The following is a 17785-nucleotide window of genomic DNA, read 5'->3' on the forward strand; positions in this document are numbered from 1 at the left end:
CTTTAGAAGGTAAAACTATTTTTATTCAATGTTTACTAATTTTTAGTTGTTATTTTTTCAGTTTTTTTTTTCTAAAAATTTTACCAGATATTTAAAACGTTATTATTCGTTATATATGATTATTTTAGAATTAATATCACTTTTTCCTCGAAAAAAATTGTAGGTGAACATTTTTGTAATCTTTTTTGATTTATAAAAGAACCATTCATTATTTTTTTTCAAAAACGTACTTATTTGGTATCACTTAACGTTATACAATATGTAATTTAATCGAAGTCGGCAGCGTTATTGGTTCGTGAGATATTTGTGGTCAACCAAAATTTTCACTTTAAAAATACAAAAACTCGTATTTTTAAAATCTCTTTCTGCATCTTCCGATGTTATTATTTGCAAAAAAAATGTTCTTTGGAGTCGTTATATCTACTGGTTCTTGAGATATGGGCGACTAAAAATGGTACCCCGTAGCCATGCACACACATACATTCTATAAGAACCTCGAAACTTCGATTAAAGTCAAAATTTTAAAATTCGACAAATCGGACCGATTAAAAATACTTCCTATGGGAAATTAAAAATGTTACAATGTTTCCTGTTTTTCTTTTAGCTTTTAAAAGGTAAAAATTAAATTCTAATTCCATCAGAAAATAAAACACACTTCTTATTTAACAACTGTAAAATCTCATTATCTGCGCTAGATTTTCAGTTCTCATGAGAAAATGTTATAACTGTAGTGCCTTTAAACACATAAAAACAACTATTTTCCATTAAAATCTTTCCGGCATGTCTAAATAAATTGTTATAAATTAAAAAGTTGTTAACCGCTCCCACTTTTTACTTTAAAAAACCATATCACATTTATTCACCACTCGAACTAAAAAATAAACAAAAATACAAAAATTGAAATAAAACTTACAAAACTAAAGGTATTTGTGCTGCTGCCAAGTATAACAAGATTCCGACCAAGAATTTTAAAACACCATCAGTATTTAAGTTCAACATTTCAAAATAATTTATTTTTAAGCCACGTTTGATGGTTCAAATTTTCAAAAAAAAAAAAAAAAAATAATGTGACGGTCCAATGGAACTGAGCTCAGACCTAATTAATTACGTCTTGTAAATTCGCAGGATTATTACACTTTGAAAATAAAGCACCAACTAAACCATGATATGCAACTTCGTTAAAAAATCAAGTACAAAAGACATTTGTTCTTAAATGTTCCTTAAAATTTAATGAGAGCAATTAATAAAAAGGAGATATGTAGGTACTTAAACAGTTATATAGACTGTTGGCACTGAAGCTAGGAATGGGAACGACTTCGACTTTTTTGTTTAAATGAAACCAATTACCAATCAACAGTAAATTTAAAAATCAAGAGACTAAATCAAGAAAGTAATGCTTTGTTGTCTCGAAGAGAGAATTCGATCATGAATCATTTCGAAATACATACTGACTATATCGTATGAAGTGAGTTCGACTCGAGTATTTAAGAGAGCTTTTCCATTTTCCCAACTAACAAAAGAAGAATATTGTTTAAATAAAGTGGAAAAGAAATAAGTTGTAATCTTTAAAGGTAACTATGTTATATTTAAATGGTAGCAATAAGTTCAACTTTACATAACACAACGCTGCAAAAACATTAAAAAGAGGCTGGAATGGGACCTACACTGATGACATCCCATTGGTATCAATTAAAAAATAGGCTGGTATCCGACCCAACCCCTGGTGTCAATTTGTCTTGCATAAAAGGATTGTAGGTTATAGAGTCTTGTTAAAAAAGTTGTAAGTTGAATTTCTTCAAAGAAATTAAAAATTAATAACAATCTTTTGCACATGTTAAAATTGATTGATTTCAAAATCTGTTTAAGTGAACCAGATTTTTAGTTGAATATTAATTTTTACCAATTTTAGTAGTATTTCTTAAAAGTTTTTATTTCTTATACAAACAAATACAAATTGGATGAATGAAATGGATGGAATGAATGGAACCGAACATACATTTTTACCAATTTTGCGTACTATTTTTTTTGTAGATTTTAATTTTTTATGAAAAAAAACTGACCGTTGGATTCTTATAAAAATATTACTGAATGTCGAAAACAATATTTTCTATTAGAAAAAATTAGTTTGAAGCTGACATTAAAAATTTTTGTAAAAATATTTTAATAGAAAGTAAAAGTTTACTAATTTTAAGTATTGCTTTTTTTAGGTATTTATTAAAAAAACTGTCATTTAAATTTTTTTTGCAAAACTTTACTGAATGTTGAAAACAAAATTTCTTATAAAATAAAATATTTGTTTGGAAATTATATTTGAGTCGAAAACTACTTAAACCTCAAATTTTACCAACTTTTGGTAATGTTTTGTTTAGGATCTTATTTTTTGTAAAAAAAACCGTCAATTAAGTTTTTGTTCAAAATGTTACTAAATGTTGAAAACAACGATAAAATTAAAAAAATCTTCATTTCTTTTAAATGAACAGTTCAAACAAATTAAAAGGGAGTATGAGTTTAAAAAAACAAATTCAAAAAAAGAGGCTCTGATGCGACCCAAACTGATAACTTCCCATCCCGTCTGTCGATTTGTCTTGCTTAAAAGTTTGTCTATATGTACTCGTATCAATTTTTACCAAATTTGCGTACTATTTTTTGTAGATTTTATTTTTTATGAAAAAACGGACTGTTGGATTTTAATATAAAAATTACTGAATATTGAAAACAATATTTTCTGTGAAATAAAATAAGTTTGAAGCCAGTATTTTCAATTTTTGAAAATATATTTGCGTCGAAAATCAATGTTTACCAACTTTTGTTAATTTTTTTTTAGGCTTTTAATTTGTTGTACAGAAACTGTCAATTCATTATTCTTCGTTGCGCAAAATTGTTTTGGAGATAAAATCATATTTTAGTCGTAAAATTTTGGAGACGACAAACTTTATTTCAGATTTTTTGATTTATAAAAAAAACCGTTAGTTGTATTTTTTTTTTCAAAAAATATACTTCTTCGATATCACGTGACAATATATTATATAAAATTTAATTTAAGTGTCTAGCGTTTTTGGTTCGTAAGATATTTAGTGTTAACCAAAATTTTCACCTTTTTTTCATACTGCTATGGTAAAAAAACCACCCACGCGATTTTCTTGAGATCCCTTTCTGCCTTATTATCTGTATAACAAAATTTATTTGAAATCGATATCTCTTTTGGTTCTGAGCTACGGACGACGAAAAAAACGTCGCGAACGGTAGGACGTACGGTCGCGGTCGTCTGTACACACGCACGCACAGGCACCTTTCTAAAAATCTTTTATTTCTACTCTAGGGACCTTGAAACGTCGAGAAATGTCAAAATTTATAAATTGACAAATCGGACCCATTACAATAAATAAAAGATTTTTAAAAAGATGTTTGTGCGTGCGTGTGTACGTACGTACGTTCGTACGTTCGCGACGTTTTTTTCGTTGTCCATAGCTCAAGAACCAGAAGAGATATCGATTTCAAATAAATTTTGTTATACAGATAAAAATTCAGAAAGATGCAGGAAGAGCAGAAAAATTGAAATATTGGTTTCAAACTTATTTTATTTCACAGAAAATATTGTTGTCGATATGCAGTAAGTTTTATATAAAAATCCAACAGTTCGTTTTTTCATAAAAAGTAAAATCTACAATTTGATACGGGTACATATAGACAAACTTTTAAGCAAGACAAATCGACAGACGGGATGGGAAGTTATCAGTGTGGGTCGCATCCCAGCCTCTTTTTTAAATTTTTAATTCGAAAAGTCGAATCGATTACCCATTAGAAGTTAAAAAAGCTCAAAATAGACTATTTGCGATTATAAAGAGCACCTACGGTAGGTAAACAACATATCCTAACATTATATCTTTGGGATTTGTTATTTTATATGTGTTATAATTATGTTAAACTAAAATGGAAAAGCAGTTAGCTTAATTATACAAAGTTCATCCTTTACATACAATTAACCTGAACTACCTATGAAACATTTTTTAAATCAGTAAATAGAGGGTGATAAATCTTAATGGTCCATCTTTCTAACAAAAGCAAAGTGTATTGACGTCTTCGAAAGAAAACAGTTTGACAAACTAAGCCATGCTGTACTTTTAAAAAAATTGTAGAAAATTTGAAATAATTATAAGATTATTTCTTAGCCTTCATTATACTTAAGTGACAGATATTACAGTGTTGTTATTAATGATAATCGTTCAAGTGAATTTTCATTCAGTTCAAAGAGCCTTATGTGCTTAATTGTTAGATCTGTCTATGTATATTAAGATACTAGAAGAAGAAGGTGTCCAAAAAAGATTTTTAAGGTTCGCCTTACGTTTGTATTCATGGTCCAATAGAGAAATGCTTCCACCTTCATCTAGTAGAATGAAACTTATTATTTATTTGCTTATCACAGAAAATATTTGCAATTCTGTTATGTTAATCCTAAATGAGTCTCTATCATCCTCATCAGTCTTGAATTGCTTTAATTTTACTGTTTGCCGCGTTAATTTAAGAAATATTCGATCCAACTATGAAACTTATAGTCCAATTAACCGGTTAATATACATTTTTAGTACTACACGCTTTCTTAGGTACGTAGAAATGGCGATCTCAAGGCAACCTAGCCTGAGATCCAATTAGCGCTGTAGTGCGCCGTTTTGATACCAAAAACTCGTTTGACCTTTGTTTGAAAGGGATAGATTTATAGAGAAGCTTCATAACGATTATGTTAGAGCCATTTTGTTGCATTGAGAAAAAAGATTAGGTCTCTAATATTTGTCTCAGATAGATCATCGAGTTCTTGAAAGAATGTTTTTCATTCTAGTGTTTGCCAAAGCAGGACATTTGCAGAGGAAATGGATTATCGTTTCACTTTCTCTTTGGTCACTCCAGTACGGCAAAAGGTGTTGTTAGAGATACCCAACTTCTCTGCATGAACTCCTATAGGCCAATGTCATGTACAAACCGCAACAATCCTGGCTATGTCTTGCCTTGGCCTGCATAGAAGATCGTTTGTACGGGTTTTATTATAGGTGGGCCGTATCTTCTCAGATATAATGCAGTTGGGTTAATTGCTCCACCTTCGGTTTGATTCAGTTTGGTAGATAGAAAAGATTTTACCCTTCATAGCACCAAGAGGAATTTTAACCATTTTCGCAAGTGAGCTATGAAGGGCCGATCCTTGCCTGGCTAGCTCGTCAGCCCGTTCATTTCCCACGATACCACTATGGCTCGGAACCCAGATCAAGGTGACACCGAGGTTAATATTCAGGCTCGCAACCTTAAAACCCTTACTAAGGCTCAAAGTAGGAGGCAGTAGTCAGTGTCATCAATCAATTTCGATGTGTTGCTGTGACTATAAGGTTTTGACAACCAGCTGTTTGATTCCTTCAGCCTGATAGCGCTGCAGGAAACTATGAATTTAATAAAAAGGTCGATTGGTAGAAGATTCAAAATAACGTTTAAGGCGTCCGTTGGGCAAGCACGCATGGCCCCTGTGGTGCCCACGCAAGCTGTTCTTTGAACCTTCTTTAGCTTATTATATTATAGGCTTTGCTTAGAGCAGGTCACCACACAATCGAACCATATGTCAAGATTGGACGTACTACGGCTGTGTACGTCCATAAAATCATCTTCGACTGAAGTTCCCACTTTTTGCCGAAAGTTTTGCTGCAGTCGTAGAAGGCAACACAGGCCTTCTTAACCCGTACTGCAATATTTAGTTTCCAGTTTAGTTTAGGGTCGAGCATAACTTCCAAATATTTTGCACTGGAAGACAATGATAGGATTTGCCCGTTGAGTCGAGGTAGCGTGAAGGACGTTACTTTAGTTTTGGTGGTAAAGAGCAACAGTTCAGTTTTACTTTGGTTAACTCCTAGTCCACAATTCGTGGCCCAGTTGCTAACTTTCTTCAAAGCTGACTCCGTGATTTCACTAATCACAGAGGTGTACTTTCCTGACACCAATAGCACCAAATCATCCGCATAAGCTACCGCCTTCACTCCACATCTCTCTAATTTAATAAGAATTGCCTAGAGTGGCTCGAATCTTCTTACCACTGAGCAGTCACGATTTCTGATTAACTCAGTTAATGAAAACATAAAACTTTAATACTTTTACACATGATAAAAGATTTTATTTGAGGTCTTGAGTTATCTATTGTTATACAATTGTGTGAATTAGAATAAGATGTTAATTATTAAGTATAACTTAATGCTATTAACTTTGTATGCATCATTGTCAACTTAGATTTTATTTATTTTTTATCACTCATTTAAATAAAATGAATTAAGTACTTTAATTTTAACACCATTTTATTTTAATGAGTATGCAAAAATTGATTTATTGCACATTTAAATAAAAGTTATGGATTATTTTTATTTTGCACTAAAATAATAATTTTTCTTCTCACAGAAAAAATAATTTTCCTTCAGAAATTAAACACATTAGTATTGGAGTTAAGTTAAGAAGATAAATACTTGTTTTAAAATATCAATGTAATCTAATTTTTTGTTACTAAATGCATTCACATATGCGTGAAGGGTTAAAGGTCTTTTAAATGCAAAGGTCCTCAATATAAAAAAGGAATAAATGGCAAGTTATCAAAAGCAATTAAGAGACTGTAAAAATGCAGTATTTCGGACTGCTCAATCACTTGTCTACGAGCAGTGATTTAATTTACACAACCAGCTTTTAACGAGGAACTTTTAGACGGAACAATGCAGAGGGATGAGGTAAGTGCATCCATTAAAGGGCTAAAGGATGGGAAAGCTGCTAATTCCGATAGAATACCTTCGGAATTCCACAAGTATGGGTCGGACAAGCTGATCAACAAGATAACGGACATATTTAACAACATCATGGATCACGGAATGATACCACAGAAATTTAAGGAAGCTCTAATTTTTCCCATCCATAAAAAAGGTGGTACAAAATTCCTTCAAAATATAGAGAAATCTTGAGTGCATCATACAAAATATTTACTGCGGTTTTGCACAAACGACTTAGAACTTGGATTGACTCATACAAGCAATTGAAAGAATTTCAAGAAACTATATGTTTTTCGTTGATTTTAAGGCAGCTTTCGACACAATAGACCGAAATGCTTTCATAAATAAGTTGTATAGAATGGGAATGTCATATAAGTTTCGACGCGTACTGCAAACCATCTATATGGATACCAAAGCAGCTGTATGGGATGGAGAAAACGTTTCCGATTGGTTTGAAACGATGAAAGCTGTGAGGCAAGGTTGTATGTTAAGTCCAAGCTTATTTGCACTTTTAATTGACGATATCACCGATTGTTTGCCGGGAGGAGAAGAGTGCTGGAACTATCATCAAGGCGAATGACATAGTGTTGTTTGCGTACTCACAACAATCGCTGCAACTATTGATTAATAAACTAAGGGAGTATTGTAGAACGTGGAAATTTGTTGTCAGTCTAGAGAAGTCGAAGATTATGGTTTTTCGGAAAGGTGGAGGAAGCGTAGGTTTGAAAGAGCGGTGGACATTTAACAATGAGAGAATCGAAGTCGTTACTTACTTACTTAAGGTGGCGCTACAATCCTGTGTGAACTAGGGCCTCACCCAACAAACTTCTTCATCTAGCTCGGTCCCTAGCTAGATGTCTCCAGTTTCGCGCTCCAAGTTGGGTGAGGTCACCTTCCACTTGTGCACGCCACCTGATCCGCCGTCTCCCTCTACTGCGCTGTCCTGTGGGTGTGGATTCGAAGACTTTCCGGGCCGGAGCATTGGTTTCCATGCGCTCTACGTGACCCAGCCATCTTAGTGGTTGGACTTTTACCCTTCTAGCTAAGTCTACGTCGCTGTACAGCCTGTACAGCTCGTCGTTCCATCTTCTCCTCCACTCCCCTTTGATGCATAAGGGACCGTAGATCACACGAAGAACTTTTCTCTCGAACCGGCCCAAGGTGCTTTCATCCGCTTTTGTCATAGTTCATGCTTCTGCACCGTATAGCAGGACGGGGACGATAAGGGTCTTATATAGCAACACTTTGGTCCCTCGAGAGAGGACTTTACCACTCAATTGCTTTCTTAGTCCAAAGAAACAGCGGTTAGCAAGAGTTATTCTGTGTTTGATCTCAGCGCTGGTGTTGTTTTCTGCGTTTACAGCGGAGCCTAGGTAGACGAAGTCCTTGACTACCTCAAAGTTACGTCTGTCGATGGTGACGTTTTGACCAAGACGTCGGTGTTGTATGTCCTTTCTTGACGACAGCATGTGCTTTGTTTTGCCCTCATTAACGGTTAAACCCAATTTTGCCGCCTCTGCCTCAATTCTCACAAAAACCCCATGGACATCACGCTGAGTCCTTCCGATTATGTCAATGTCATCAGTATATGACAGTAATTGGACAGACTTTTGAAAGATAGTGCCTCTAGTGTTGACGTGTGAGCTCTGCACTATTCTTTCAAGCACGATGTTAAAAAAATCACATGACAGCGCATCACCTTGTCTAAAACCTTTTATTGACATCAAAAGGTTCTGTTAAGTTGTTTCCAACCTTTATGGAGCAGCGTGAATTCTCCATGGTCATCCTGCACAAACGGACGAGTTTGACAGGGATGTCAAAACTAGACATGGCTCTATACAACTCGTCCCTGTATATGCTGTCCTATGCGGCCTTGAAATCGATGAAAAGATGGTGGGTGTCGATTTGCTAAAAAAAAAATATGATACCGCAGAAAAACTTCTCCGATTTTATATCAAAAGAATATTTCGGCTACCACCTAATGCTCGGAACTACATGCTTATGCTGGAATCGGGTATATCGCCACTATTTATTAAAACCCTTAAATTTCAAGTTGACTACATATGTAATGTCCTTAAAATGTCTGATGAACGTTTCCCTAAAAAAGCAGCACTTCAGGCGATAAATAGCAAATCAAATTGGTTTAGAGATTGAATAGAGCTAGCGAAAGAAGCTTATATAGATCTTGCACCTGATGATTACTTAATGTGGAAACCCTCTCTGCATCAGCTAATTTCTATTATAGATGATCGATTAAGATGTGAGTTTGCAGCTGAAGCAGAAGAATCCTTCTACAGAAACACATATAAGAATCTAAACCACAAAAACTACTTAGCATCCAAGTGCTGGACAGATACGTGGTTTAATATAAAATATCTTTAAAATGTAAGAAGACAGAATCATGCAACTATAAAGATCGATGGATTCCTAGCAGCTTGCATGTTGTGCTTAATGCTTTAAAAGGTTGCATGGCATTATTTTTGGAATTTTCAGCAAGTCAAACCAATTGTTTTATTTTAAAATCTGGGCCATTAATTTTTTTTCGAAGGTGAAATGGTAATTTTTGTCTTCGATATAAAGTTGGGGCTTTGGCATTGACTTTTAGAAAACTATGTATCAATGAAATGGCTGTAGCTTTTAGTCTTTTGAGGGAATTTTCAATGACTTCTTCATACTTTTGGGCGGTACCTCTGCCATAAGTTGAGTTATGTTGGTATTCAATGTCTCTTAACCCTAGAAAGATAACCATATTTCATAGACCATAAGAGATACACATGATTTAAACGTCGATTCGACGTAGGTTATCTTTCTAGGGTTAAGTTCAAAATCAACCTTTTGACCAAGCCGGTTTTAGATCAGGTTTTTCGACAATAGATCATCTACAAACCGTTAATCAAATAATAGTAAAATGCAAAGAGTATAACATCACAATATACTTTGCCTTGATCGATTTTGCAAAAGCGTTTGACACTATAGAGCAGAGATTTATTTGGAAGGCGCTTCTCAATCAAGGTGTAGACGAAAAAATAGTTCAAATCCTAAAGAAAATGTATGACAGGAGCACATCCCACATAAAAACGGAATGCATCGGACCAGATTTTAAAATATAGCGAGATGTAAGGCAAGGAGATCCAATTTCACCAGCACTCTTTTCCGCAGCCTTAGAAGGAGTATTTAGAAAGCTAGACTGTGAAGACAAAGAATTGAAGATAAATGGCAAATGTTTCTCAAACCTCCGATGACATTACAATTATCGCAACAGCAGTGAAGAACTTCAAACGATGCTGAACGAACTGTGCTCGGAATGCGGAAATATTGGGTTGTCAACAAATCAACAGAAAACTAAAATTATGACAAATGGTGCTTCTGATCCAGTTAGTGTTAATGACAATATATTAGAATACTTTGAAGACTACACATACTTTGGTCAGATTATCTCATTATCTCTCAAAGACAAAGAAAAAAAGGATATAGAGCAGCGAATGACGAACGCTTGGAGGCAGTTCTGGAACGTTAAGCATCTTCTTACATTGAATATTTCGAATAAAACAATTAAATATGTGTTTGACTCAACAGTTCTTCCAGTCCTCACCTATGGGTGCCAAACTTGGCAAGTCACGAAAAACACTGAAATGAAACTCCAATCATGTCAGAGAGCAATGGAGAGAGCTATTTTGAACGCTCATTTTCCCCAGCAAATTAACCATCAGAATATAAGAAGTCAAACTAATTTCAAAGACGTTGGACACAGGCTTAAGAAACTCAAATGGAAATGGGCAGGACATTTAATACGTACACCTGATAATCGATGGACAAAATTAGTAACCGAATGGATACCCTTAGAAAGCAAAAGAAGCGTAGGTGGACAACATAAACGCTGGAAGGATGACATCCGAAAAATATGCCTTCTTTATTGGAGAGAAGCACTAGATAGAAGAAGATGAAGAAGTCTGTTATTATTACTTATGTTATATTATAATGTAAAGATATAAAATCTAAAAAGGAAAGAATTGTTAGTAGAAAAAGTGATTGATTCGTGTATATCCTGTGCGTGCTCTTGATCTTACATATTTTTATTATTTAGCATCCAAGTGCTTGAAGGATATCTATAAAATCTTAGAAGATAAAATCATGCAATGGTGTTAAGATGGAGGGATTCCTAGCAGCTTGCATGTTGTGGTTAATGCTTTAAAAGGTTGCACGGCATTATTTTTGGAATTTTGGGCAAGTCAACCCAATTGTTAACTTCCCATAGGAAGTTATTGTAATGGGTCCGATTTGTCAAATTGAAAATTTTGACATTTCTCGACGTTTCAAGGTCCCTAGAGTCGAAATAAAAGATTTTTAGAAAGATGTCTGTGCGTTCGTGTGTACGTACGTTTGTACGTCCGTACGTTCGCGACGTCTTTTTCATCCTCCATAGCTCAAGAACCAGAAGAGATATCAACTTCAAATAAATTTTGTTCTACAGATAATAAGGCAGAAAGATGCAGAAAGGGCTCTCAAGAAAATTGCAAGGTGAAAATTTCGGTTAACCCTAAATATCTTACGAACCAAAAACGCTAGAGACTTGAATTAAATTTTATATAATATATTGTAACTCGATATCAAAGAAGAATATTTTTTGAAAAAAACCCATTTAACGGTTTTTTTTTATAAATCGAAAAAACTGGAAAAAAATGTGTCACCTCCAAAATTTTACGACTAAAATATGATTTCAGCTCCAAAACAATTTTGTGCAACGAAGAATAATGTTTTTGACATCTGATAAAATTTTGAGAAAAATCTAATTGACAGTTTTTTTTTATAAAAAATAAAAATCTAAAAAAAACATTACCCAAAGTTGGTAAAAATTAAATATCGATTTAAATATCTTGTCAAAAACTTGAAATTTATGCTTTAAACTTATTTTATCTTATAAGAAATTGTTGTCAATATTCAGTAAAATTTTGAGAAAAATCGAATTAACAATTTTTTGTACAAACAATTAAAAACCAAACAAAAATTAACAAAAGTTGTTAAAAAATGATTTTCGACTCAAATATTTTTTCAAAACTTTGAAATATTGGCTTAACACTAATTTTATCTTATAAGAAATATTGTTTTCAACATTCGATACAATTTTGAAAAAATCGAATTGACAGTTTTTGTACAAAAAACTAAAAACCGAACAAAAATTAACAAAAGTTGGTAAAAATTGAATATCGATACAAATATCTTTTCAATAAGTTGAAATTTAGGCTTCAAATTTATTTTATCTTATAAAAAATATTGTTTTCAATATTCTGAAAAATGTTGAGCAAAATTGTATTGACCGTTTTTTTTACAAAAAATAAAAACATAAAAAAATTAATAAAAGTTGGTAAAAATTGATTTTCGACTCAAATATCTTTTGAAAACTTTGAGATAATAGCTTCTAACTAATTTTTACTTATGAGAAATATTTTTTTCAACATTAGCACAAATTTTGCGAAAAATCGAATCAAATTGATTTTCGACTTAAATATCTTTTCAATGCTTTGAAATATTGGCTTCAAACTAATTTTATTTCACAGAAAATATTGTTTTCAATATTCAGTAATTTTTATATAAAAATCCAACAGTCCGTTTTTTCATAAAAAATAAAATCTACAAAAAATAGTACTCAAATTTGGTAAAAATTGATACGAGTATATATAGACAAACTTTTAAGCAAGGATAAAGGATAAAGGATATCTATAAAATGTTAGAAGACAAAATCATGCAACTACATTAAGATCGATGGATTCCTAGCAGCTTGCATGTTGTGGTTAATGCTTTAAAAGGTTGCACGGCATTATTTTTGGAATTTTCAGCAAGTCAAACCAATTGTTTTATTTTAAAATCAGGGCCATTCATTATTTTTTGAAGCCGAAATGGTAACTTTTATTTTCGATATAAAGTTTTGGCTATAGCATTGAGTGTAAAAAACTATGTATCAATGAAATGGCTGTAGCTTTTAGTCTTTTGATGGAATTTTCAATGACGAGGTACATACTTTTGGGCTGTACCTCGTCCATAAGTTGAGTAATGTTGGTATTCAACGTTTCTTAAGTTCGAAACCGAACATTTTGATACTTTTCAGGTAGTTTTTAACATGGTCGCACATTTTAGCGGAATCGCAGCCATAAGTTAGAAGTAAAAGACAAGGGAACTTTTTATAAAATGAAGCCAAAAATGATCATGTTGTTTGGCTTATTGTTCCGTCTTATTGTAACCATATATTGTCCATGTCAGTGATAAATTCCAATATTCAAGAACACTTTTATTTGCAGTAGCAATATTTTTAACTGGGAGTGCATTGAGATAATGTACAGTCCTCTCGCCATCGGAAAATCTTAGAAAGTCTTCAAATTTCTTCACAAAAACGAGAAGATAGTAAATTATTTAAAAGCAAGACACAAAATGACAAATTGTTTTCCTAAACTCCCTCCGAAAAAATAAATTCGATTTTTTAATTTAAGAGCACGGAATGAATAAAAAAAAAACTTGTACAAGTAAAATCGTAAATAATAATTTAGAAATACAAATTTTAACCAATGTAGGAAATAAATTATGTTGCACCATAATAATAATAAGACTTCTAAAGCATACGAGGGAATATCAACTTATTTCTTCAAGAGTAATTAAAAAATGATATTTAACTAGTTAAGATCTGCTTCAGTTATGTAAAAAAAAGAGGAGATTTCAAATAATATTGATTTGAATCTTACGCTATTGACTTTGATTATTTTTTTCTTCTAAAACATCTGGAAATAAGTTGCTTATCATACTAAAGTTATACATACTGAGACTTAAAGATTCAAAGCTTTAAGAAAGAAAGTTTCCAATGCTTTGCTGTTACAAAGTACGAAAAATAACTATACTATTTTATGTACATAAACGCAAATAATAGTTTAATTTAAGGCAAAAGATAATAGGAAATGATATAATAATTATTATTGATTTAAAATTAGTTCAAATTGTTCCACAAAAACAAAAAAAAAAACATAATTAAAACACTATACATATATAAATCTTTATACAAAATAAGTTTACTTTATATTCTTTAACTTACATTGTTATTGTTGTGACTATACTTAATAGAAGATTAAAATAACAACTTTTAGGTTACAAAATACTTGACTCATATTTTTGTATTAAGATTTCTTTTGTTATTCAAATTATAGAAATTTTAACCCAAACTGTGGGAGTTTCATTATTTCATTCACAAGAATTTTTATAATTTAAATTTAGTAATTTTCAATTGCCTATCACATAAATCAAAGAACAAAAACTATTTTTTTACAAAATTATAATTATTTAACTGACATAAATCTCGGAAATAAAATAATAATTATGTAAATAATTTTAAGTGAGTCATCTGGTATATTGGGATAGGTGCAATATTTTTGTCTACTTAATATTTCTATAAATTTATTCAACAATTCATAAATCACAATCATTTGTAATTTAAATCAAACATCGATCTTTTGTTTGATTTATTTTTAAAGATATTTAATAGATAGAATTCTTGTTCATTGATTAATTTGTCTATATAAAGTTCAACTTGATAGATATCTAATATTTCTTACTTTTATGAATACATTTATTATTATCTTTTAGCTAAAAAAAAGAATCTTTTTCGTATTTTTAATCGAAAAAGGAAATGAAATCATAAACATTAACACAGGAGTAAACTTAGATTTTAAGTCACATCTTCCTTTTCTTTAAAGATCTAATGTAATCCAAAATTTTACAAATAGGAACAATAAGTTAATTATAAATTAATAAGGTGGCGAAACAGTCCGTTTAGAATTAAGGTCTTACAACTCTTACAACTCTCAACCATTCTTGTGTGCAGGTACTGTTGTCAGCGATCTAAGGGACCTACAATCTTAAACCGAATCCGAACGACTAGTTTGAGAAAATGCTTTTAATGACAAGAATTACTCTTGGAAGATTTGTCAATTCCTCGCAAGAGGCAGTACTCGTGAAAAAACTGTAGGTGGTACAATCTTATGTAGATGAGGTCTGCAAGAAATTTAATTTGTTTAAGGACTTTTAATTGCCGACAAACACGGTGGTAATCAAACTTAAACTAACAATCTGGCGTTCATATTATAGATACTTTTGAATACACTTAGCAATTAGATTATCGTTTTTTCATAATATTTTATAATTGCACAGGTGTTTCTTTTTCATTCACAACAATTCAAGTTTTTAATTCAGTTCAGACTTTATAAAAACCGACTAAAGCTAGAATTTAAATAGCTATCAAATTATCTCATAATATTATTCAGTGTTTATTTGCTTATAATTGTATGCATATTTCTATATAACATAATGAGGAATTTCTAACTTTAGTAAAAACCCTGCGAATTAATTAAAAGAAATTCAAGGACTTCCAGAATATAGAAAGTCAAATATAACATTTGTAATAGAACAAGAAAATACCCAACCGTGTATTTATGACGACAAAATCTATAATGCGCCCATCATGTGAGAAGTCACAAGCCTTACACATTATATCGGCCTTAAGCCCGATCATTTTAATTTTGTATTTAAAAATAAAATAAACAAGGTTTTACTTTGTCTGATAATAGACAAATGAAGTTTTGAAGGAAATCAACTTGGCGAGTCAATAAAATGTCACTAACCTGAAGATGATCTCTCCTGTTGGCTTGGACAGATGAATGCTGGCATTGACTTTGGCACTTGGAATAAGTCCATGCGCATCGTGTTCATAGTCTTCGGTTGCCGTCGTTGTTAATACAGCTTCACTTCCGTTATTGGTCGATAGGCTTATTACTATAGTTTGTCCATCGTTTGGTGTTTCCGTAGATATCGGCGTCATAGTCGAATTCATTTTTGGGACAAAGGAACGTGGTGCAAAATTTATTTTGGATTCTTTTCCACCATCATGTAAAGAATTAGTACCATTTGTGGCCCCTAAAACTATCGATTCTGATATCAATGGAGCTTCAGTAAGATCATCGGGAAGAATCGTGGAAGATAGTGGATCTTCGGTGATGAGAAGTGGAAACTCGGTTCCATTTGTAGTTTGCAGAAAATGCTGGACCGGAGGCTGAATTTCATCACCCTCTTGTTGAATTATAAGCTTGGTTGTTGCGATACTCGGGGCAATTTGTATCAAAATGGCTATAAAAACCGTTGCACAATTCAAAATCACCATGTTTCTACGTTTTTTTTTTTTTGTTTTCAACCGCGCACTTTTATCCGAAATAAGACAAACGAACCCAACTTAAAATCCTTTCCCGCCTTGAAGCGGCCGTTAAAGCGATCGTTAAATTCAAATACGATTATAAGATGCTCTCGAATTCCCGTAAAAATTAGAGCAAAATTCAAGTCAAAATCTCTTCCGCTTTTATAATTAGTACGCAAAACGCAAATGAAGACGAAATTTTGGAGCTTGGAAAACTGCGTTCAAATCGTGCAAGCAACAGGTGGAAACTGAATTAACTTCAGGTAAAGTAGAAAACTTAAAAACCACCAATTCCAGAGAATGTTAATTTTTGTATTTTTTGCGAGAAAGAGAACTTCGATTGTGTATCTATCTACTTAATGCAAAATACAAAAGGAACAACAAAAACAATTACATATATTAACTCAATAAAAAAAACATTGCTAAACAAGACAGAGAGTCGGTTAACAAAATGTTGTCTTAGCTTAATGGGCGAGTAAAAATCCCAAGAAATAGAAATCTTAATCTTTAATGACACTACTATACTACTGCCGGCCGGCATGGCATGGCATGGCACGGCGACGACGAAAGGTGGCGAATGGCGGCGTGTGCTTAATGTTATCAGTCGTCATTAATGATACAAGAGTAAGACTTACGACTTCGTTCCACATATACGTGCTTAATAATATGTGTCTATGACTATACCTATGATCATGGGAAAAATTCTCTACGTCTGTTATTAAAGAACTCGATCGTTTCGCAAATTAGAAGCTGTCGCAGTGGAGTATCTGGTCCAGAGAAATATTGGATTTTCCTTCCGAAACAAGTTTTACGGAATTTAAAATATGTATCTCGAAGACATGTGTATTGCTGAGCAAGACAAACATATCTATGCGAGTCATTGCACCAGCATAAATAAATTGTCACATTCGGAAAGGTTAGTATTGATTTATTGTAAGAAGTTTTCTTGGAAATGAAAATAAACAAAAGAAGAGGCATTAGCATCTCAACCTGCTTTGACTCACTTTACATCTTAATCAAAAATCTAGTTGATCTTACAAGATTTATTCGGGGTGAATTAATTAGGGATGGGCGTAACTAAATACTAGTAAAATTTTTATTGAATGTAATAAACGATAATAAATGCTTTTACTGGTAAATTTTCATAGTAATCACTAGTTGTTTTTTATTTATGCATTTATTTATAAATCAATCAAAGAACAAAGTACTCTTATAAACGGTGATTTTTTAAGAGCTTGAGAACTTTTTTTATAAAAAAAACGCATAAAATTTCCAAAATCTCATCGATTCTTTATTTGAAACGTTAGATTGGTCCATGACATTTACTTTTTGAAGATAATTTCATTTAAATGTTGACCGCGGCTGCGTCTTAGGTGGTCCATTCGGAAAGTCCAATTTTGGGTAACTTTTTCGAGCATTTCGGCCGGAATAGCCCGAATTTCTTCGGAAATGTTGTCTTCCAAAGCTGGAATAGTTGCTGGTTTATTTGTGTAGACTTTAGACTTGACGTAGCCCCACAAAAAATAGTCTAAAGGCGTCAAATCGCATGATCTTGGTGGCCAACTTACCGGTCCATTCCTTGAGATGAATTGTTCTCCGAAGTTGTCCCTCAAAATGGCCATAGAATCGCGAGCTGTGTGGCATGTAGCGCCATCTTGTTGAAACCACATGTCAACCAAGTTCAGTTCTTCCATTTGTAGCAACAAAAAGTTAGTTAGCATTGAACGATAGCGATCGCCATTCACTGTAACATTGCGTCCAACAGCATCATTGAAAAAATACG

The 17785-nt window shown here is 32.6% G+C and overlaps 1 protein-coding gene across 2 annotated transcripts in view; it reads right to left on the reverse strand.

Annotated features, from left to right (window-relative positions):
- Nucleotides 1-16256, reverse strand: part of LOC129951330 (pH-sensitive chloride channel 2-like) — a 49842-nt gene extending 33586 nt beyond the window's left edge. The window contains exon 1 of one of the 2 annotated variants that reach the window (XM_056063427.1): nt 15437-16256. In XM_056063427.1, the coding sequence (XP_055919402.1) occupies nt 15437-15972 (536 nt within the window). In that variant the 5' untranslated portion in view covers nt 15973-16256. Of the gene's footprint in view, nt 1-913; nt 1295-15436 lie in introns of those variants that run through there. The other variant, XM_056063428.1, reaches the window with a different exon arrangement.
- Between the last annotated feature and the right edge of the window lie 1529 nt (nt 16257-17785).

Source organism: Eupeodes corollae, chromosome 3 (assembly GCF_945859685.1).
Source record: "Eupeodes corollae chromosome 3, idEupCoro1.1, whole genome shotgun sequence".
Lineage (NCBI taxonomy): Eukaryota > Metazoa > Arthropoda > Insecta > Diptera > Syrphidae > Eupeodes > Eupeodes corollae.